The 23,060-nt window shown below is 39.8% G+C and overlaps 1 protein-coding gene across 1 annotated transcript in view; it reads right to left on the bottom strand.

Annotated features, from left to right (window-relative positions):
• Positions 1 to 23,060, bottom strand: part of LOC140283197 (thyrotropin-releasing hormone-degrading ectoenzyme-like) — a 225,578-nt gene that overhangs the window by 106,794 nt on the left and 95,724 nt on the right. The window contains exon 5 of the mRNA XM_072377909.1: positions 6,141 to 6,295. Coding sequence (XP_072234010.1) covers positions 6,141 to 6,295 — 155 coding nt within the window. The remainder of the gene's footprint in view (positions 1 to 6,140; positions 6,296 to 23,060) is intronic.

Below are 23,060 nucleotides of genomic sequence, written 5' to 3'. Positions count from 1 at the left end.
GTTCATCATCGTGGAACGATACATGAAAAGAGTCTGAATTGTCTTAAGCATAGACGCCAATCCTTTGACGACCGGAGTGACTGAGTTGTGACATAAGCCTTTGTAAGAGCGTTCAAGGAGATGGGAGCCGTTTGTAGGCTAACATCAATGACATTCATGATAAAAGGGAATGAACCTGTGTAAACAAATATAAAACATTCAGTTTTATATAGAACAGGGGTAAAACACATAAATATCAACCTATATTACAGGCTGATGGTATCGACATGATCCTTGTGACCTGTCGTATAATGTAACAGGAAAACTCACAAAGCAAAGCCTGAAGGCATATAAAAATCTAGTCGCCTGATGACACGTCAAAGAGGGATTTGTCAGCAAAATTAGGATGATATGTACATAAATAAGTGAGACTTTAAAGAAAGTTATAGCAGCTGACCATTTATTGATTGTTCGTGGGGTGACTTTATGAAATCTCGCTGTAGCACGCTCAAGAATTAAAATGTCCAAAACGTAGCAGTGCCAGACAGTTGACAGATTAATATCAGGCCCAAACCAGACTTTTAAAATGGCCTATTTTGAGACGGTCATGGCTGCTATTAAAATCCTCTTCTGTTGAAAGCTTTACATTAAAATAGAGTCATCTGCTAATAAAAAAGTAACCTTAGACATAAAGGGACCAATAAAACCAATAAAAAAGTGTTTTAACAACGTGTTTCCAAAACTTAGCAATGGATGGGCATAGAAACATTATAAAAAGTTTAATATGGAGTTGCTGCAGGCTGCACACACTCACCCTCCTGTCCTCAGATTTATGCACATGTCCTAACTTAATTAAGAGCACTTCCACAATCAAATACTTTATGAGATGGTGGGCGAAAAGCTTCTCAGCTTGTGATGGTAACTGAGACTTTGAGGCAGAGGAAACACGTGGTGATGTCTGGCCTGTTGTCTGAAGGGGTGCACCTGCAGTCTTCACCAACAGGCCACCCTTCAAAGGTTTAGTCTGTTCAAAAGAAAATACATTTTTGATGTCCTCTTCGTTGTACGGGTCCATTGTGTTAAATATTGAAATAGATGCGATTTCTCCAGTTCCAAACTTGTGTCACCTCTGTCATTTGACGACTATAATGAATCATTGAAATGCCTAAACTGTTTCCATTGGCCCTTCTATCAACAGGCCAAGTCTTACAGCTCTTCGAGACAATATTCTGATCTTTTTCTGTTTCCATCCAGCTGTTTTTAATACGTAAAAAAGGCTGAGCTGAAACGCAGCTGTTGGCAGGAGAGCGATGATCCTACTTTTTGTTGTGGGTAATTCCAGCCTCACGCTGTAATGCCTTCCTAACATTTTCCCCTCTCATGTATGTTAACGATGTGTCTGTTAATATTAATTGTTTGAGCTTGTAGTCGCTGTTTTCGCAGCTTGCCAGAATCCTTGTGGTGCTGGATTCAGAGAGTGGAAAGAGAAAATGCGTGTTTTTAAAGCTCAGCAGCAAAACTGAATGAGGGGGAGAGTTTGGGATATTTTTACAGTGTTCTGCTGCTCTCTTTCTGTCTTTGCTCATCTTTTTTCCTCTCATTCTTGTTTAATGTGTCGTTTCCATTCTTTCTCTCCTTCACTTTGTTCCTTTGCCTCTTTGTTTCCGTCTCCTACATTCTCTCCTTCTATCTCCTATCTGTCTGTAGTCTTCAAGCTTACTTGCTGGCTCGCACTCCTCTTTCTCTTTACTTATAAGAACCTTCAAAAGTTCTTCTGCATCATTATGTTTGTCTGCTCTTCATGCATTTGATGTCACACTGTAAAAACAGGATCATCTCCTCTGCCAAAGCCGGAGAAGCTTTGTAACACACACACACACACACACACACAGCTCATTGGTGCTGCAGTTGAAGCTGTTTTGACTTGTGTCATGTTCAGTCTGTTCACAAGCAGATAATTTGTGTCTGTTAACGGGAAATGTTGCTTTTTTCACCCTGTGTTTCGTGACTGTTTTTTGCCGGGACCAGCCGTCATTTCACAGCAGCTCACATGCTCAGGCTCAGTGACACTTCTAGTCACTGCAACACATCGCATTATCAAGAAATTCAGCTGTAGTAAATACGTCATCTTTTCCAAAAGGAACTTTTTTACCCAGTAAACGCCATCCACAGCACCATGCAGGGGATTTGACCTGCTTACACACGAGCATGACCTGAGAACTGAATCCTGAACAGCTTCACAAGCATCAACATGTCAGCAAAGATTAACTACTGTTACTGTTTACTACTGCCAAGGCTGCAGAATCCTTTTTAAGATACTTACACTGTTTTTGCAGTTCAGTTTATGTTCAGGGCTGCACAAGATAAAAAAGGACCAAATTAATCAGTTGCACTGTCTACCGAGTTTTGCTACAAATCTTCTCACATATTTTTTAGATATTCTGCCAACGAGCAAAGCAAAGAAAACAAACACAAGAAATCAAACTCATTTCCTTCCTAATAAGCAATGACAGATGTTTTCACTGGAACAAAAGAATTTCCCCTCAGGGATTATTAAAGATGTTGTGATCATTTAAATACAGAAGGTTCTGCCGGCAAACTCTTGAGATGCATAAAAAGATATCTTTGCACATTTTTGAATAAAAACTACTGAATAAGGGCTTTTCTCTCTAATAAAATGATTTTTCCCAGTTCACATGACAACACAGGCAGTTTGCAGGATGAAATCAAGTCAAGCAAGTTGAAAGAGGAATCAGCCTCAGCGTTTTTTAGTGCAGGATTTGATAGATTGCGTCCTCCTAATCTAGAGGGCACTACTTTTCACATCATGAGACACTCACACAGGTCCACAAAGCTATGAGACGGGTGAACAGACCAACCAGCAGGACCTGATGAAGTATCACCCCGAGCCCTGAAGGCCTGTGCCGAACAGCTGGCAGGTGTGTGCAGATATTTTCCCATACTGCATTACACAGGCAGCTGCATTACTTCAGGTTCTTTGCTGGTTGTTGCGCTGAGAGAATTTAGCCACTGTTATTTTGGGTAACTCAACAATGCAGTATGCAAGTCTAATTAATCTTTTTCTTTGCCTCAGTGGATGAGAGTGGGTGGTTAGTAAAGGTGACATCTGACTCACAAACATTAAAGACAGACAACGGTAGTAAGAATTTTCCACACTTTGTGTCAAAAACTCACGGAACTCCACACCCAGCCTCGGAGCAACTGAACATTAAATCTGTCGAGTCCTCGGAGCAGGACACTGGACTGTGCTCGTCTGGTGGATAGCGAGGCTGCTTTGACCTGGGGAAGGTCATCTTGCTACAGCAACCATTCCTCTACACTCTGTCATAGTGGACAGATGGAGCCAGGAGGTCAATGACCAACAACTGTCTACCTCCGCCGAGCACTACAAACGACAAATGAGGCTGGAGATATCCTTGCAGTGACATATACAGAGTCCACCAAACAACTTTGAAACTTGATGTCCGATCATGTCAAGACTTAATCTTTTTTTTGAGCATCGATTTTACATTGAGTACATGTGTCCTGAACAGTGAAAAATGAAAGAAGTTCTTATTGCAGTGGAGCCAATAAATACCCATGTCTACGGAAGAGTTAATTAATGGAGGATAGAATGGCAGCTGTCCACTCTCCCCTCACAGAGATAACTGCAGGATGGTTTTTATAATAAAGTGGAATGGAGGCTCTACAGGCAGCAAATATTGAAACCAGGTCTCATAACCATTCTTGGCATCATCATAAGTGGGGATGAGTCAGTGGTGAAGAAAATCAACAATTTTCATCTCAACAGACAAGACAGGAAGTACAACCCCAAATAACCAAATCAAAAAAGGTTGGGACGATAAGGAAAAAACAGATTAAGATGTTTTGTCTGTTCAACTTGATTTCACCAGGATCACCACAGGACTGCAGAGGACTCACAGAGAGTGCTGTGACCTTCACTGCTTGGTTCGGTAACACCACTCAGACTAAGAGGAAATCTCTTCAACAAGTCATAAAAACAGCAGAGACAATCATCGTCGCTGACCTCTCCTCCACACACACGCAATCTCCCCAAGAATGCTGCCGGAGACCAGTGGAGAGCGTCCTCCATGACATACACCACCCATCTCACTGTGTTCAAGTGGAACACACCTTGAGAAACCGCTGACCGGAGAGCATCAAAACCCACAACTTAATGGGTTTCTTTTTTCTTCCCAGTCAGACTGATTGCAATGAGGCTGGAAGAAAATCATACCCTTCACCTGAATCACTACAGAGACATCTAACACCTGGTCAGGAAGGCTAACTCCTCACAGACTGAAGTCCAAGTTCAGCACTTTTTCAACGAGTTTCAGGTTCTTCACTGAAAGAGTAAGCTGTGTTTCTCTGTGGGAACTATGGGGAGAGACGGTCGATTTGTTTGGAGTGAAAATCACTCCAGTGATGTAATAATTTGTGTAACATTTTAATCTTGGGGTATGGTACCAAGTGTTCTCAAACTGAGGTAAGGCCTTAAACTCTTCATCACCACACACACACACACACACACACACATAAAAAGTCAATAACTTCAAATATATTGAAGAATGAGAAACTCCAGCAAGCATTATCAGTGCAGTGCATAAATGCAGACACTACATATTTTAGTATTTCAGCCTACCATTGCTATTCAGACACAGTGGCTCACAGTAGTGACGTTACTTTTGACAATAATTTTCCAGGAGTGGGCTATTAAAGTGAAGCATTGACCTCTGTCAGACCTTTCTGCTTCTTTCCAGACACTTTCTGTGATTAGATTAGGCTAAACCTCTGCAGACAGATTCTAGTTCAAACCACACAGCAGCAGTTTCAGGCCGGTTCTTGTCTGCTTTTCATTTCAATGTGGCAAACAAAACATGCAGCTTTTGTCTGCCTGAAACTGGTCTGTGTGACGAATGAACAAAGCGCCACATGAGAGCAGCATCACAGGTTCATGAGCAGCTATTTGACAATCCAAATGAAACATTCAGCTCGACACAGTGTTAACAGGACATTTTCAACACCTGCTGTTGTTGGATTATAAGCAGGAAGCATCACGCCTGCCACCCGATGATCTGCTTGTACTTTATTTTCCTAACACACAGTAACAATGGAAGGAAAAAAACTGGTTGTGTCAACCGAACCGCTGTTCAATGCATTTTTACTTTAAACTTTTTAACTCAGCCTTCATTACCATGAATAAATCTTCCCTCATAAATTCATGTAGCCTATATTTGTCTTGCATTCATTTTATCTACATTTATTTTGGCACACCTTAAAGAATAAGATTGTGCCTCACACTCCACTAACCAACCAAAGCAGACTTTGTTTTTCAGAAGGTGGGGGCCTAAAGAGACAGCTAAAATGTAGCATGTCAAACCGAATAAGAGAATCTGTTGCTAAAATAAGTTTTTAAGTTTAACAGTAAAGCATGGAAATCTGCTCTTGTAGATGCTAAAAAAATGTTTGAACATGTAAATGAACATGTATTTGGCTTTTTCATGACTCCAAAGTCCTTGTCTACACCTAACCAGAGAGTGATTTTGATGACGAGCTGCCTAAAGATTTATTTTTTCCTCAACCTAAGAACCAGGAAGTTTTATTTCCAAAATTTAAACAAACAGAGACTGGCAATAAACTCAAAACTTCTTGCTTAAACCTAACTGGAGGGATTGTGATATTGAGCTGCTTAAACTGGGATTTTTCCTAAACATAACCAGGAAGTTGTGTAACTTAAACCTGACCAAACAGTCAGTGTCAAGAAACCTTAACATTTCTTGTCTAAACCTAACCAAAGAGTGATAAAGAGTTTAGTTGGTCTCGACACATCATCTTGACAACGCTACTGACTGACTTCCCTTTAGCACCGTTGCTGTGCTACCAAACAGCAGTACTGAAAAGCTCTCACCATTTCCTAACATCAGTCTGAATGACACGTCTCACTGGGAGGTTTGCAATTAATTAATCTAAAACGTTTCAGCACAAATGTCTGAAACCTGGTGCAGTGCCATCAAGGTAAGAAAAAGATGATCAGACAGCTTGACCAAACCAAGCAGTTTTCCTACATCAGAAGTAACATGGCTGTCAGCATCATTCAGCCAGCTTGAGAGAAGAACATAACCAAAAAACCCGTCCCTTACCTGGTGACAGATCTCATGAACGACAACCATAGTGAGCTCCATCTGATAAGACGACGACGACACCTCAGCATCCAACAGTATCTTCTGCTCCACGAAAACGCTCAGCCCCCAATTCTCCATGGCAGCATATGGATGTTTGGGTACCGCCAATAAGTCTGAAAAAAAAAAACCACACGAGAAAAAAGAATACATTTCAGCTTTTCAACACTTACTGAATGAGCTCTTGCACTGATAAACCCACAGTCAGTCCTATCCAGTGAGATTCCACCATTTAAATAAAAGGAGGCGGATCCTTTGACAGAATGACTGCTGACATTAGAGCAGATCCCATTTTGGGTTAAAATTAAACACATGAGTCATTTTAACAACCTGCCAACAGAATCCTATTATCCCCCAAGAATGGATATATGAAGTTTCTCAGGTATTATTCAACATATCTGTACAAGAGAAGCAGACCAAGAGACAACTGAAAAAGAAGTAGAAAAAACAGGGAGAAAGGGGGGAGTGGTGTTGAAATGTAGAAAAAAAGACTGGAGATAGAGGAAGTAAGTGAAAGAAGACACTTCTGCAAGATTTGCATGAGTAAGACTTCAAAAAAGTGTCATCTTGCCAGGAAATGAGTCCTAGTTGTACAATTAAAGTTTAAGTAAAAGCCTTAAAGAGTTTATACTATTTGTAGAATTGATGACAGTAAAGTATTGGCCACAATCACCAAGTAAATCCAGTTGATCTACTTTTAAAGAGTGAATTTTAATGCTGGATGGGAATGAACATTTTGCTCCTTTTTTCCCCTCAGCTGACTCCAAGTGGGCTTAGTTTGGGCTTATTGCTTCTGTTCAAAAGGTCATTTGAGACACCATTAATCCAAACTGAACAGTTTTCTCATTTCAGGAAATTTGAGAAATTCCAATCAATTATCATCGCAGGAGGCCAAATACTGTTGTTTTGTCAAATCCGATGACGTCTCAGTAACCTGATTACATGGTTAATTACCTGGTAACAGGAAGTGGTAATGCCAATTATGTTCTGCTTCCACAGAAAGAATCCATGTGCTAAGTTAGTGCAGTTCTGACGTAATGAACATGGCGCACAAGATTCCCTTTATAAAGGCCTATAAAAGCCTATAGGTGGGGACGTTTTCTATTCTTTGGATTTTAGGTGTTTTTTTAGGTAACTGTTACTTTTATTTTCATTCAATGTTTAAATAAGCTTGAGCTTCATAACTGCTTAGTTTGGTTTAGGGGAAGAAAAGCATGGCTTAGGCAGCCCGATGTCACCTAGGAAATTAGAGTAATTGTTGATTTTTTCTTTTTCTTCTCTGAAAGAATTCCTCCATAATCCTGAGGCTGTGCTATTAATTATGACCTCCTGGAACAGGACGCTGAACAGCTGAATCGAACAAGGCTTGCTTTCACATTACATGTTTTTACAAAGAACTCACGGTTTACTTTAGTTTTTTTTAGGCTGTTTGGTAAAAACCACAATAAATTGGTTAGATTAAAGTACCAACCTCTGTGTTAGGGTTTGCAAAATATCGAAGCTTGGTCTAAAATATGTCTCGTCTCATTATAAACTGATGTTGAGGCTTTGATTTGTGAGGCCTGAGAATCCTGAAAAATGGCCATTGAAAGTCACTTAATTAGGCTCTGACAGTCGGTATTTTTTACTCTGACTCATCCTCATAATTCCAGACTGTTTGACCGAATTTCTCCTTGCTAACGTTCGGCAGTGAAGATATTGAGGAAACTTGTTTACACGTTTCCGGAATGAATTTATTCAGTTGCTGGAAGAAAAAACCCCACAGATATTCCTGCAGGTTTACCTGATAACTGGAGACGGTTTATAACAGATGTGTGATAAAACAGACAGAGAACACTTGTAAACAGGAGACAACCTAGAAAGCACTTCTCCGTTTAAAAAAGTGTGTTGAACATCCTTTCATGCTGGTTTGACTTATTGATGACTGTGAGAAGAAGAAATACAATTAATGTGTGATGAGAGAACAGCTCAAGGTAGATTTCAGCTGCACTGGTGACTATCCTTTTCACGCTACGATGCTGTCAGAAGCTCTGCAGCTCGTTTTGGTGGACAGTTTTTGGTTCAGCCTGAGCGTTTCCAGCAGGGAGAGTTTTCACCAAACAAGCTCTTAGAAACTCTCCATACCTACCAAGCACAGTTAGAAAGGAGCTGGTGAAGCATTTTGAAGCCAAAGAGTACTTCTTCTAGACTGCACCAGTGCCACACATGGTTTAAAAACAATTTGAGTATAAATGGAGCTGTGTTCAGCACAAAGGTTGAATTGTTTTAAGTGAGAAGAGGGATATTAGCAGCAAGTGGTCCGGAAACAGAGTTCCTTTCAGTGAAGACACTTGATTAAATAGGACGAGGAGATGAAAAAAGAAGAGGTGAAAAGGTGAAAATGAGCTTTTTCACTGAAACAGAAACCTTGCTGTTTTTCAGGAGGAGGCTTTTCTCTCCACCAAAGTGAGCAGAAACTTTGCCTTTTGGATGTAAAACTTCTATCAGGGGATCACATGCACAGACAACTGTTATGCCAGGCAGAAACCCCTTTGCATAGAAGAAAAGGTAGAAAGTGTATGTCCGTACACTTTAAATATAACAGGGAATCTAATTTACAGTACTGCGCAAAAGTCTTCAGGCACCTCTCATTTCTTTATATTTTATTTCCTATTGAAGTGTTCTGAGCTAAAATTCTCAAGCTTTCTGAAGGTCATTCATAGTGTTCATAGTTTTTCTTTGGCCACTTTTTCCCTCATTTCCAGTCCAGTCCTTGTACCTGATCTTTTTCAGAGGAATATGTATGTTTGTTAAGTCACTTAACGCTGACCTTGTTTAAATAACTGTGTCACTAGCAGTCTGTTACAAAGACACATCATTTGTTCCATTTCTTTAGTTGCATCTATGAAAAACAGCAAAGAAAACACAGTTTGACAGACAGAAAATAGGATTTCTGCAGCAACAAGGTGATTCCCAAAGAGCTATTAGCTGAAAACTTGGCATATCTCAGCATGGTGTGCAGTGTGTCCTTAAAACATTTGAGGAAACTGGACAAGTGGAGGACAAAAGAAGAAGTGTCAGGCCTAAAAAACTATCTACAGCAGATGAACAGGATCTGAAAGGGATGTCCTTAAGAAAGAGGAAAAAATCCAGCTGTGACCTGACAGGACCTGAGAGATGCATCTGGACCTTCAGCTGATCCATCGACTGTTGGCCCAAGCCTCATCAGAAATGGTCTCCATGGAAGGCTGGCTGTCAAGAAGCCATTCTTAAGGAAGGGAAACAGGGAGAAAAGGCTGAGCTGTGCCAAATGACACAAGAAGTGGACTGAAAATCAGTGGCAACAGGTCTTATGGAGGGATGAATCCTCCCCAGAGCCCGGACCTCAACATTATTGAAGCAGTGTGGGATCATCTGACAGAGAACGGAACAAAAGGCAGCCCACATCCAAAGAAGAGCTTTGGGATGTCCTTCAAGAAGCCTGGAGAACTATTCCTGAAGACTCCTTAAAGAAATTACAAAAAGCTTGTCTCACAGGGTTCAGGCTGAGTTGGAGAATAAAGGTCATACCTCATATCAAATTATATATATATTGTATTTACATTTATCTTTGAACATGTTTTAATAAATCACTGCTCCTGTTTCATATTTTCCTGTAAAAATATAATAAAATGAGAGGTGGCTCAAAATGTTTTACATCGTACTGTACTTGCTAAATTTAGGACAGATGAGCAATATTTCCGTGACATTTACTGAACAGATCCATTTTTAATTTGAATGATTCTCAGTCCATAAAGATCAATTATTCATCTTTATGTAGGTTTTGTATCAAACATTTGAGTTGTGAGTCAGAAAAACAAAGAAAACAAATTTGTGACATCAAAAATGCTCTTAATGATGCAAACTACACAATTTTCTTTTTCTGTTATCAGTGCTTCAGACACAAAATGTGCTGCTGGAGACACATAGAAAAAAACCTGATGTAGGCGATTACATTCTCCGTTTTAAAATCAAATCAAAATAATGTTAATAGCTGTAAGGATTACTCTATAAAGGCCTCTGAAAGATACTGCACGAAAAGATCGAATTGCTGATTTAATCTCTGCTGCTGTCAGACGATGTTACTAAGAGATGCCAGTCAGATGTGCACACATCATCGAGGAGGTTGTGTTTGAGGACATGCTCTCCAACAACTCTGATGTTGGTTCATTTGGACGATGGTTAAGAAAAAAGGTGTTAATCGCATAGACAGGCGATGTTTTCAGCACTGATGAAGTGCTGGCGCCTGGTGACAAATGTCAGTGAGCTTTGATATGAATAAAGATCAGTGGTGCTGATGTTTAGCAGCTGCGGGCAATTTCTCAAACTGCTGGTGGGTTAACAACAAATGTGGGGTCGCAGGATAGATACAGTCAGACTTCTGTAAATATATGTGAAGCTGTGATAAAGGGTTTCAATGAATACCTGAGCAAACAACTGCAAAACACACAGTTTAAAAGAGAGCAGAGTACGACCCCCGTGACTTTAAAACAATCTCAATTTGGATCAACTTCAAAAGTTCACTTTTAAGTTGGAACACGCATCAGCTCTGGTCATGCATGTGATCAGTCATGTGTTCCATCCCCAATGATGAAAACAGGACCAATAATAAATTGCACGGAAAGAGTTAGTTTAGCCTGACAGATGTGTTGCAAGTTTCATTGAACCTGAACATATAAACTACTGTATGTGCAGCCCATGTTAAACAACTACCAATGCTAGTATGCTAATAGAAGCCACCCGACCTGGAGCCTCCCACCTGAAAATGTATCAACAAGGTGGTGATTTTTGTTTTTTAGCCTGTTAGGTAATCTGCTTTTCCAACTTTCTGACACACATTGGGGTCTCTCTGAAATCCCTGCAAACAACAAATTCCAGATCATAAAAGAGGCAGAGGGAGGATTTCTTCCCACTTACAGGAGATCATGGAGAAGCACAGGAGTGAACACTATCAGATGACTCCCATATTACTACTGCTTTAAATAAACACAAAAACATCACTGGTCTCAAACTTTTGATAATTATAACTCTGCAATAATGCAAAGAAAAAGAAGCCTTCTTTTATTCATCAGCTGACGGATAAATGCAGCTTCTGATCACAGCTTTGTTTTCAAAAACTAATCCAGATAATTGAATTGTATTGATATTTCCATTTACCCAGGGACTTTTTAACTTATTTGAAAGACAATTATAGCACCTTAATATATGGAAATAGTCCAGACCGGTTGTCTTTCACACATTCACTGAGTGCTCAGATTCGCAGCAGAGAGCTGAGCTCCGGCAGTTTGTTTTTGCAACTTAAAGGCAGAACTCTGCAGCAGCTGTCAGTCAGCTCTGTCTGGTAGGTAATCGGCTATAAACAAATGTCATGAGGTGAGTCCTCTGCCTGCCAGGTGGCCTCTTTTCCAACATGCATCTCTCTGCAGAGAGAAGGCAGTCATAGAGACTCACTGAGTTAAATGATTTTACGTATCCACATGTGAGCTGGAGGTGTCTATTATGAAGAACTCTGAGTGTGTCCTTTCATAGTTTCAACTATGAAATAATGTTTAAACATTTCTTTGTAGGTTGATATGCTCTCAGTAGCTTTCAGTGAAGGGGTGTCAGTGGGGCTTCTCTAAGCAGAACGCAGTAATTGGGGAACAAGTAGTGAGACTGCTTGGGAACCTTTTCTTATGCATCATCATCTTTGTTTCCCTTTCCTCCACTGGAATCTTGCAACCTCAAGAACTTTACAGTTTTTTTTTCATTTTAACCCACTTTTTCATGCCGGGCCTTGACAACTGCAGCAAGTTTAAAGGTGGATTAAAATGACAGTTTTCTGCCTAACTGGATTTTTGCGATGATGAATATATATATATTTTTTTTTAAGTTGCCCTGAATGTTTAATCTCTAGACGTGGACTAAAGATCTGAGTTTCAAGAAGTACAACCCCACAATAATCCTTTTTGGTTCATCTGTTACACAATTCAGCAGGTAGTTGGTACACATGAAGGCATCATATCATATCTCAGTCTTTGATGTGTGGATACTGCATCACTTCCTACTGTTTAACCTAATGTCTGGAAATAATTTGAAATTCATGAAAAGGATGGAACATTGGACTTAAGTCTATATAGCATTGATTCAATACAACTGGCACAAGTAATGTGAACACTCAGCAGTAGAAAAGCCTTGGTGAATCCCAGGATGCTAACACAGCTAGCACAAGAGCAAGATACAGTTGTGGAAGACTTCTTCCAACCACAACCTAGACACAACTCAGCAAAGGCAATTACAGCCTGTTTTATCCCTAAATATTTCTGATCTTACAGTGAAGTTTAGATTGATAGCTTTGGTAAAGAGATTACACACATTAAAGGTAACATAATAGATACCAACGAGACACAGGCCATGTAGATGTGTATCAAATCATTCTATAACGAAGAGGTATACATCATGAGAGTCCCCTAAAATAATCCCATTTGTACTATTTTCTGTAACATCCTTTGTTGAAATACATATAAATCTATGCATGAATGAACATTTTTTGTAATTATTCTTTTTATGCCATGAATGTGTTGTCACTGCTCTCATTTAAAGTTGAGGGAGCGACTTGACAGATATCTTAAAAAGAATGCATTTAAACCTGATAAAGTTTCCTGCAAGTCTTGGGACAGTCCTGTAGCATGAAAAACTTGTGACTTATAAAGAAAGTGGCACAGCACTCCAAGGGAATCAAAGCAGCGGAAGCCAAGTTATCCTAAGATCTGATGTCTAATTGGGGCAAGCTGCAAAACCAACGATTTTCCTACATTTCCCATGATGCTACAGGATAAGACTTTTTGACAACACCACCCAGAATGTCCCTATTCTTTCAAACCTCACTCTGCCATAACACAACTTTTGCAGGGTTATTTATAATAAGGCAACAGTTTTTTTGGTTTTTGCATTTAACTAGAAACAGCTGCAACACAAAGTTCACACACACGATTCATAGTGTGATGGAAAATGTATTGCTCGTCCTTAAGAAAGTGCTGGGTGTTGTTTTCTCTGTCTTAAAAACAGTGGGTGTCTCATCATGTGTCTTTCACATGATTTACACATGACTTCTATAAGTGAAGTGTCCTGATTGCATCAGCTGCTTGTGCAGCTGAGGTGGCTGAGTCAGCAAGTAATAATCTTATCTGTCCCATGCACATCGCCCACCTTTGTTCAACATCCACCTTGCAGCCTTGCGCTGTTACTCTCCTCATGAGGCATAATAAACCTTGGAAACGTTGGTGCAGACACACTGTGCTTTGCTAACAGAAATGTCCACCACACCAGAAGCTGACGACTAAGTGAGACAAAAAAAAGAAAATCTCTGTAATTGGAAAAAGTTTACATTTGAGTGTGCTCAAGTTGTTGCTCATCACGCTCACCTATGGTCTGCTGTCGAGAATTAACCAACTCAACAATATAAGAGGCACTAGAAGTTGAACTCAGACACGGTGGGGTGCAGACGGACAAAAATTAAATCTGATGTTCAAAGAAAACGGCAGAAATGTTAATGAAGGTAGACTTCTGCTTCTTTTATATTTTGAGGATTAAAAAAAATTGTTCTAGACTGAGGAAAACATTTGAATGAATATTTTGTATGAAAATACAACAAAAATCTTTGTTGCAGAAGGCCAGAGCAGCCTCGGTCGGCTATAATGCATCACCTGATATTTTCAGTGTTAAAAGGATGTTCAGTGTTTCAGTTCACACCCGATCCATCACAGAGGCACCGGCTGTCGGAGCGACAGCAGAATCTATCTATGTCAACGTCAGAGTCATCAGCTCGTGAGGTAGTTCATCAAAACAGTTGGTAGGGTGGAGATGAAGGAGTAACAAGTAGCTGAAGAGCCTCAACAAACAAACAAACAAACATTTTCCCCACAAATATCAAGAACAGTGGCAGGGGAGTGGAATGATTATTTCGATAGTTTACCTACAAACTTCATACCGTCATTGTGGGCTCATGATATTATTTTCTAAAATTGTATTGTCTATATATTCATATATATGTTAACGAAGGCCCATACTGGTTTGTTATGGTTGGGCAACACATCCACTTAATATTTCATTTGAAATGGGGATATTTTACTATTGATGTGTTTGCGCATTTGACATTTTGACATGTCAAAACTACAAGATGCCTGGAGCAGACATTTTACAGGATCTTGTGGTAAAAAAGTCAAAGCCCATTCCTAATTCCCACTTTTGGCCTAATGTCTCATCTACTCCTCCATTTTGTAGGAGCAAGGTGTCCCTTCCTTTAGAGATAGAGTGATGGTCATCAAACCTTTTATCCAGGGCACTGGAGGCCATTTAGATGGTTAGATAACCACTAGTTTTTGATCTTTAAAAGAAAAGTGCGGTGCTTCCAACCGACACTGTTACTACATTTAGTGAGTATTCAGACTGAATGTCTCTCCCACAATGTTATACCACTCTCCTTCAGCGTCCAGAGAGGTGATACAATTACATTAGGTAATTACATCATTTTGCGATTTCTAGCAATTTTTAGGACAGAAAATAGTTTCTTTCCACTGAGGAGTTGGCAACACTAGAAAAGGGGAACCACTGTCAAAAATCTAAAGGACATTCGAATCGCATTCATTTAATTTAACCTGTTAAATATATCAGAATATCACTGTTGAACTCTTGCTGGTTTCATTGCATGTTGCCTAGCATGACAAACCGGCCTTGTGTCAGCGTCTTTGGACAACAGGTATACAGAAATTAGTCGGGTTAACATTAGGTTATGACAAATGACAAATGGTTCAATTAATGAGGGTACTGACTTTAACACAATAAAAGGAACATCACCGGTCACATTAGCTTTCCTAGCTGACATATAATACCTCTGTTTTAACCCCCCTGCCATTAAATTCAGGATATTAATTGATCTTATAAACCATTATAAGTCAATGTTAAACTTTAAACACATATCATTCTAATCAGCTTGCATTTTTTAAAAAGGTGAGTGTCCGCCCCCTCAGGATAGTCCCAGCCCCGTATCTCTTTATCTTTATTATAATTGCCTAGTCTTACAAAAACAAATACACAGGGATAATCCCCATTTCTAACTAACTAAAACACCCTCATAGGCACGATGGAATTGCTTATAGACAATTAAAAAAGAAATTGGGCTGGTTTTTCAACCATTTTTCTTTAGAGTTGCACTTATACATGACTTATTACTTATGCTGTAGTAGCTGCTCACAGCAAAAGCTGCACACATACTGTATGTGTAAATGGCTCATTAGAAAAAGGAGAAATGTCCATGTTCATGGCACAATTCGTACACAAGGCAATTCAAAGTGCTTTACTGCTACATAAAATCACAAGAAGGCAAATAAAATCATTCAATAAAACATAAAAATAATCTTTAATTAATTAAATTAAAAGCGAAGAGTGCTGATAAAATACTTTCAGCTGTCATATGCACAGAACTGTTTTCAGCCTGGATTTAAACATTGTCAGAGTTGAGGCCTGTCTCACATCTTCTGGAAGACTGTTCCAGATTTTAGGAGCGTAAAACTGAAACGCAGCCTCACCTTGTTCAGTCCTGACTCTGGGTACCAGCAGGAGACCCCTCCCTGAGGTTCTCAGAGTCCCAGCTGGCTCATATGGCTCTAACATGTCAGAGATGTACTTTGGTGCTAGACCATGAAGAGACTTGTACACAAGCAAAGCTGTTTTAAAGTCTATTCTCTGAGCAACAGGAAGCCGGTGCAGACACCTGAGCACTGGACTAATAAGGTCGTATTTCCTGGTTCTAGTCAGGACTGAGCAGCAGCGTTCTGGATGTACTGCAGCTGTCTTACAGCCCGTTTAGAGTGCAGTGAGCAGGCCGTTATAAGTCAGGCCGTAGTAGTCTCACCTGCTGGAGACAAATGCATGGATTAGTCTTTCTAAGTCTGATTTAGACACTATTCCTTTGATTTTGGCAATGTTTTTAGATGGTAAAAAGCTGCTGATGTTATTGATTTAATGTGGCTGTTAAAGTTCAGGTCCAAGTCCAATATTACCCCTAGATTTCTAACTTGATTATTAGGTTTTAGAGAGAGAGTCTCAAGGTGACTGATAACACTTTCTCTTTGTTTCTGTGGGCCACAGACAATGATTTCAGTTTTGTCTGAGTTTATCTGGAGAAAATTGTTTTGCATCCACACACTGATATGTTCGATGCAGTGACACAATGTATCTACAGGCCCGTGTTCTCCTGCCATCAATGACACATAGATCTGAGTGTCATCTGCATAGTTGTGGTAGGACACATTATAGCTGCGTATTAGCTGGCCTAATGGAAGCATGTACAGATTGAACAATAGGGGCCCCAGGATTGACCCCTGGGGAACACCATAGGTCGCAGCCATTTGGTCTGAGACACTTTTGCCAATTTCAACAAAATACTACCTGTCCTCGAGATAGGACTGGAACCAGTTTAAAGCACTACCAGCAATTCCCACCCAGTCTTCTAACCTCTGTAATACGATTGTATGGTCAACTGTGTCAGAGGCAGCACTCAGGTCCAGCAGAACTAAGACTGAGACTTTGCCTGCGTCTGTGTTCAGGCGGATATCGTTTGTCACCTTGATCAGAGCTGTCTCAGTGCTGTGGTGGGGCCTAAAGCCTGATTGGAAAGTATCAAAAGCATTGTTAGACAGGAGAAAGTCAGAAAGATGTTGGTTTACAACTTTTTATAAGACTTGGCCTAAGAATGGTAGGTTTGATATAGGCCGTAGTTGTTCAGTACTGTGGCATCAAGACTGCTCTTCTTTAGAAGAGGCTTAATGACAGCAGTTTTTAAGGCCTTTGGAAATGTTCCAGTCTGAAGTGAGATGTTAACTAGATGAGCCAGTTGTGGTAACAAACTGCTCAGCACAGACTAGAAATCTAGTGGGCAACTCATCAAGCATGTCGATGAACTCAGACTGCAGATGATCTCTTCGACTGTTTTTCAGTGACAAGTGGGAAATGTGTCAGCTCTAGGAGTCTAGCTGGCTGCAGAGTAGTTATTTGTGTTGTGGAAATTATTGCATTTTTAATGCCTTCAACTTTGTCATGAAAGAATATTGCAATCTCATTACACTTAGGTGTAGAAATGAGTTCTAAAAGCAGTGAAACTGGAGGGTTTGTTTATCTGTTTATTGTAGCAAACAGGATAGGAGAGTTGTTACTGCAGTTTTTGATGTTTTCAGAAAAATAAATCATCAAAATGTAGCAATTTTAGTATTTCTACATTTGATCATATCTTAATTATCTGTAAACCAGGCCTCTTTTGGTTGGGACTCTTCAAGTTGGGACTCCTCGACTCTGCTCCAGTTTTCTTCAGATCAGCATATCAGTTTATATATATTATTAACATAATTCACTTACAAGATGAATTGTCTTGTTTACATTGAACATAACTGATTATGCTGCTGCTGAAAAACTTAATAACTGAACATTTAATTTATCATAGATAAGTGTTTACACCCTCTAGCCCTCAATTAGATGTAAAACCATCTTAAAAGGAGTACGAATGCTCTGGTTCACTAACCGCAGCCAAGAGAAGATGGGCATAAGAGACGGAATACAGCAGCTAATGTATTATCCAATATACCGTACATATTACCATGGAGTCAAACTTCCAGAGCAGCGATGAGCTCCATTCACTGCCTGCATCCAATCTTGTGCCAGCCTTCTCTCCCAGTCTGAATGTGATTGGCTGACAGCTCATTACCCACATGACTGAGGCTCAGACAGCAGAACTGATTGGCCTGTGTAGGGGGAATGGAAGTGTGATTGTTTTAACTTGAGGGGGGGAAATGTAAATCTGCTGTTGGATTTAAGGTGTAAAATGCAAATGAGACATTATAATCGCAAGACATTTAAATTAAACTAAAAGGAATTGTTTAATTTTACTGGAGAGTGAACCTTCAGGAGGTGCCTTTGTCCCTCAACACACACACATGAAGGATTACATAAATTAGATTAATTTCACATACTGTCATCGCTCTCATGTGGTTACACGGGTGTTTCACCTGGATTCTGTCTGAGTCAGCTCAGCCCTTACATTGTGCTGGGCTTTGTCAGAACAAAATAACTGTGTTCATTTAAGCTCAGCAGTGAAAAAGTAAATGGAAACTGTTTAGGGGCTACTCCAATATCAACATTAGCTGTAAGAATGAGTGTGTTGGGTCAGTCTCTGCAAGCACCTTATCAAGTCTGCCAAGTCTCAAAACCAAACAGAAGACAGTTGTTGTATCCAATGGAACACGTTGTTCTTAAACTGCCTGAAACACTTTGTTGGTTGTGCTGACTTTTCTTACCTAACCTGTCTTCATTAGGGTCTTCATCAGGTGTGCCAAATAGCACATTTTTTACTTCTCAAACACGGAGTGAACAGATACCTGTCACTCCATGTTTGATCAACAAGCTGACCAATCAGAGCAGACTGAACCTTTAAGAAAAATAAGGAAGAAGGAGTAGGGGGAACAAAGGAATATGTCAAGAGTTTAACTGACAGATACTCTAAATGTGAACGTTTCATTGTTAATTTTGTTAAGATGAGATTGTTCTTTGATGATTCTCTTTAATTTTCATATCAATGCAAATCTAAGAAGACAGAATTGGGTGAAGAGTCGTCAACTTGAAGGAAGTGGGTTGGCGTTTCCTCGCAGTGGAGGGAATGCCCCCATAAAATTTTCATGAAGAGCTCTTACCCTTAATGGCATCTACAGTATTTCAGATATTCTTTTAAAAATTATGATTCAGAACTTCCTGCTTTTATTTCATTTAAGTATTTTTAATCCAAAATTCATTGACATGTTTCTTTGTCCTCCTACAGATTTTGGAGCAAGACCCAGAGGTCTGATTCCCTCCTGCTCCCCCACACGTCACAGATGAAGCTCTGCTGCCACAAAGTGCTTCTTTTCTCTCTTTGTTTCAGTACTTTCTCTCATTCTCTTTTCTTCTTCGCAGTCAAGCTCCACTTGTCCACCAATTATCTTTAGCTCGTTCAGATAAGAGCTGCTCCATTTTCAACAGACATGAGAAGAGAAAACCAGAGGAGAGACTCTGAATGTTAAAACGCTGCCACGACCGCCGTGCAATCTGCAGCCACAACCAAATCTTTCTGCAAATAAACAGCTGCAGCAAATGCTGCTGGAGGCTTAACAGTTCATTACATCATAATAATAACATCTTGCACAGAATAAATGTAATGCTGGTGATGTGGCTGTACTGAGCAAGCACGGTTAAGATAAAGAGTTTGACCTGGGGAGGGCATTAAAGAAATGATCGAGAGAGATTTCATCCTCAGGGGAGGAGGTATGAGCTCCATAAATTGAATTAAAAACTTATTTTGTTTCACAATAATAAGAATTAATCAGTTAATGTGCTGCTCTTTTAGAATATTTACCAGATGAACCCAAATGCAGGTCTACACTGAACACTTAACAATAAATCATTAGTGAGGTCTTGATAATCAGCTACGGTGTCTTCTGAAATGGTCTGTCACACTTTTAGTTAATCCCACAGGTTTTAAACAGGGAAAACGCAATCATATGCTAAGACTCGTGATAATAAAAATGTACTACAGTTCTGCATTAAAGAGCACCTAAACTGAGACGAAGCTGAGCCCAAGACCAGAATACACAGAGACAAAGATGACACTTTAAGAGGTTGAGGCCATGTTAGCATTCACACTTTGGGGTTGAAGCCATGTCAAGACTAAAGTATATGAAGACCAAGATGAGACCAAGACTTTGAGGAGTTGAGGCCAGGTCAAGTTTACACAACAGTACCAAGACACCTCATCCAAGATTATAAAGAGTAGAGACCAAGTTGAGACAAAGACCAGAGTGTATCAAGGCCAAGATGAAGCAAAATCATGTCAATAACAAGACCAAGGCAGATAGAGTCAAAGATGAGACTGAGGCTTGAGGGTTCAAAGCCACGTGAAGACCGAAGTAGATCAAGACCAAGAATTTCCAGGGTTAAGACCAAGCAAACACCAACACGGGACCAAAATGTTAAACTTGGGAATCACAAAGCACTTCTTAAACACTTCTGAAAGATTCCCATTCCCATGAAAACATCCAGAAGAAAACTGATAAGATTCCTCCCCATTCATTCCTTTTAATTACTTGTAAAGTAAACATGTGCATTGGTTCACAAATAATTCAATTTTTTCTAAATGAAAGGCGTTACAGAGGTAAAAATAATGTCTTGGATTTTCCTTTGTTTTTTGTGAGCAAACAAATATGAGAAAAAGTGTCAAATTTAAAGCCACATTTTAGAAGTAGAATGTTTGCACTTAAAAAAAAGCTCATTTACAATTTACAGTGTAAGTAAATATTGAGCACATCAAGTCTTGAGATTAGATCATTAAGACCATTTTTTAACTACTACTTGAGTCTAGGTAATGAAGAAGAAGCCTAAAAACAAATACAGGGTTAATAAAATATAGGCAAAGTGCCCTATGAAGGCACAGCAAATCATATTTAACTTCAGTTAAATCTAAAGCATCTTCTTTAGAAGGCAGCAGATTATCCAAATCCAGCCACATTTCTAAGTTCATTACACTTTGTTAGAGGTGCAGTTTGAGTACTTGAGGTCTATAACTTTCAAATTCCACTGTATTCAGTAGAAGTACACAAGGCTTAAGTGGAACAAAGAGGCTGGAACTAAGAAAGTGACTCAGCTAAGTGAGGAACACGTGGAGAGGAGGCTAAATGAAACACATTTACAGCACAAGCTTTCTTGACCAAAACTCTGTTCGCCACATTCCTGTACAGAGCAGGAGGTTGTGCAAGATAAAGTTAATGAAATTTGCCATCCAGTATCTGCTCATATTTTGCATGAGGTGATGTGTGCCGCACGGGAAAAATTGATTTGTAAAGGCTTGGAAGTCGAGGTAGAGATACAGCATATCTGAGAGTTCATCTCACGTCACTGACCTGCAATATAACCCTCAGCTTTTCATTAACTGTACAGCGTGACAGCTCGATGCAGAAATCTGGCAGAAAACAAGGTGAGAGTGAGAAAATAAGAACTCATGATTCAAAACAAAGACAATAGCAGTTGGATAACAATGCCAATGGTAATACATTGAACTAAACGTGTACATGAAGCAAACTGAGGGATGAAATGGCAGAATATGGCAAAAAATAAGGATCTAAGAAGAAAGTAAAGCAAAATGACATGTCGGCTTTATGGAAAATTACAAGTCAAATAAGATGAAAAATGTCACAGTAATGGGCACAGTACAACACCAAGGGTAATGATCTATCATGCAACTGTAACCATTAAGAGCTGAGGAGCCCTCAAAAGGTGGAAACTGCCATATCCATATGTTGCATAAGGTCGTAATGGGTTAAGGAAAGTGATCTCCATTCATATGAATATTTAATGGCTTTTTTCTTGTGTGCTTAAGCAACCCTGCTGACAATCACACAAAAGCCTCTGAAAACTAACAGTCATGTGAAAAAGAAAGAAAAGTCCAGGTAAAGCCCAGATGGTTTGCTTTGTTACATCCTGATATGTAAAACCTGACAACTAAAAGAGACTGTACTCTCTTTTTTTATATTTATCTCCAGGGTAAAAATATTAAATTAAAACTGAACCAGTATCACTGCCTTCCTCTCTGTTGGTTAACTCTGAGGAAAAGACCATCCTGCTTAAATAAGCTTTATTCATTAGCAACAGGACCGGAGCGAGTGGTATTGTTGGGCTTTGTCTGGTGGCAGAACGATGGAAGCCTGGACGTTGTTTTATCAGAGGATGGCACGAAGCCTTCCTGATCGTCACGGCAGCTTCGCCCCTTTCATCTAACGTATCGCTCTGCTGGACAGTTTCACATCAGCTGCAGCAGAGTTAGAACTGGAAACCAAAACGGTTCCTATGTCTGAGCTCTACTCGCATTAAAGGGGAAGATAGTTTAGCGAAGTCTTGACTGAAGAACTTGTCCTTTAACCTGATGCCGCAACACAAACACCGATGCCATCCGAGGCGATCGTGAAGATGCTGAGATGTCGTGGCAATACACAGCTCTCTCTGCAGCTCTTCACAAGGGAAAAATCCATGTGTGTAGAGGAGACTCAGAGGACAGCGACCGCCAGATCGCCTGGGGCCAGGTGATTGGCTTGGCTCTGTGCCAGCCCAACCAATCAGAGGCCTTGATTTTTGTAATGATAAAAGCTGAGAAACATGTACGGAGCACACATCTTCAGTTCTGTTGTGGGTTGAGATGCTGCAGACTCTGTTCACCGTGTCGACTGGTTTCTAAGTGATGGAATCAATTTTTGTAATTACTTCTCCTGCCAGTTGTCTTGTCAATCTCAGACTGGATGCCAACATTATCGTGTAATCCACTTTGGATGTTAAAGACCTGACCTTCTGGCATCAGAACAAAGTGATGAGATGGATCAGAGGGGTTTCGTATCTTCAGATCTTTCTAACCTGCTTATGTTTGAAGTAGATGATCAGAGAGATTGGTGAATTTGTTTGTTGGGTTGTTTTGATTTTTTAGAACTTGAACAAAACAATACAAAAGCCTAAAATTATAACTACGACATGCAATTAAAAAATGAAAGCTTTTTTTTCCAGATGTCTGAATTAGGGATATTGCAGTAGTTCCTGGCAATAGTTGTGATGGTAGAAGAATTCAAAATATGGATATTTTGTCAAAAATACACACATCGTGATCTGATAAGTCTGTTTAGGTCAAAATAATTCTAAAATGTAGGGCTTTTGTACGAGTTTTACAGCTCCGCCTACACATAGTTTCAGTGTAGTTCAACAACCAAAAGAAGGAAACTAACAAAGGTGAGTGAGTGGAAGTTTCCTGTTGCTATCGCTGAAAGA

Source organism: Leuresthes tenuis, unplaced genomic scaffold, assembly GCF_036924035.1.
Source record: "Leuresthes tenuis unplaced genomic scaffold, fLeuTen1.0.hap1 SCAF_23, whole genome shotgun sequence".
Taxonomy (NCBI): Eukaryota; Metazoa; Chordata; class Actinopteri; order Atheriniformes; family Atherinopsidae; genus Leuresthes; species Leuresthes tenuis.
The sequence above is the reverse complement of the archived record's forward strand: the minus strand, read 5'-3'. Positions and strand labels throughout refer to the sequence as shown.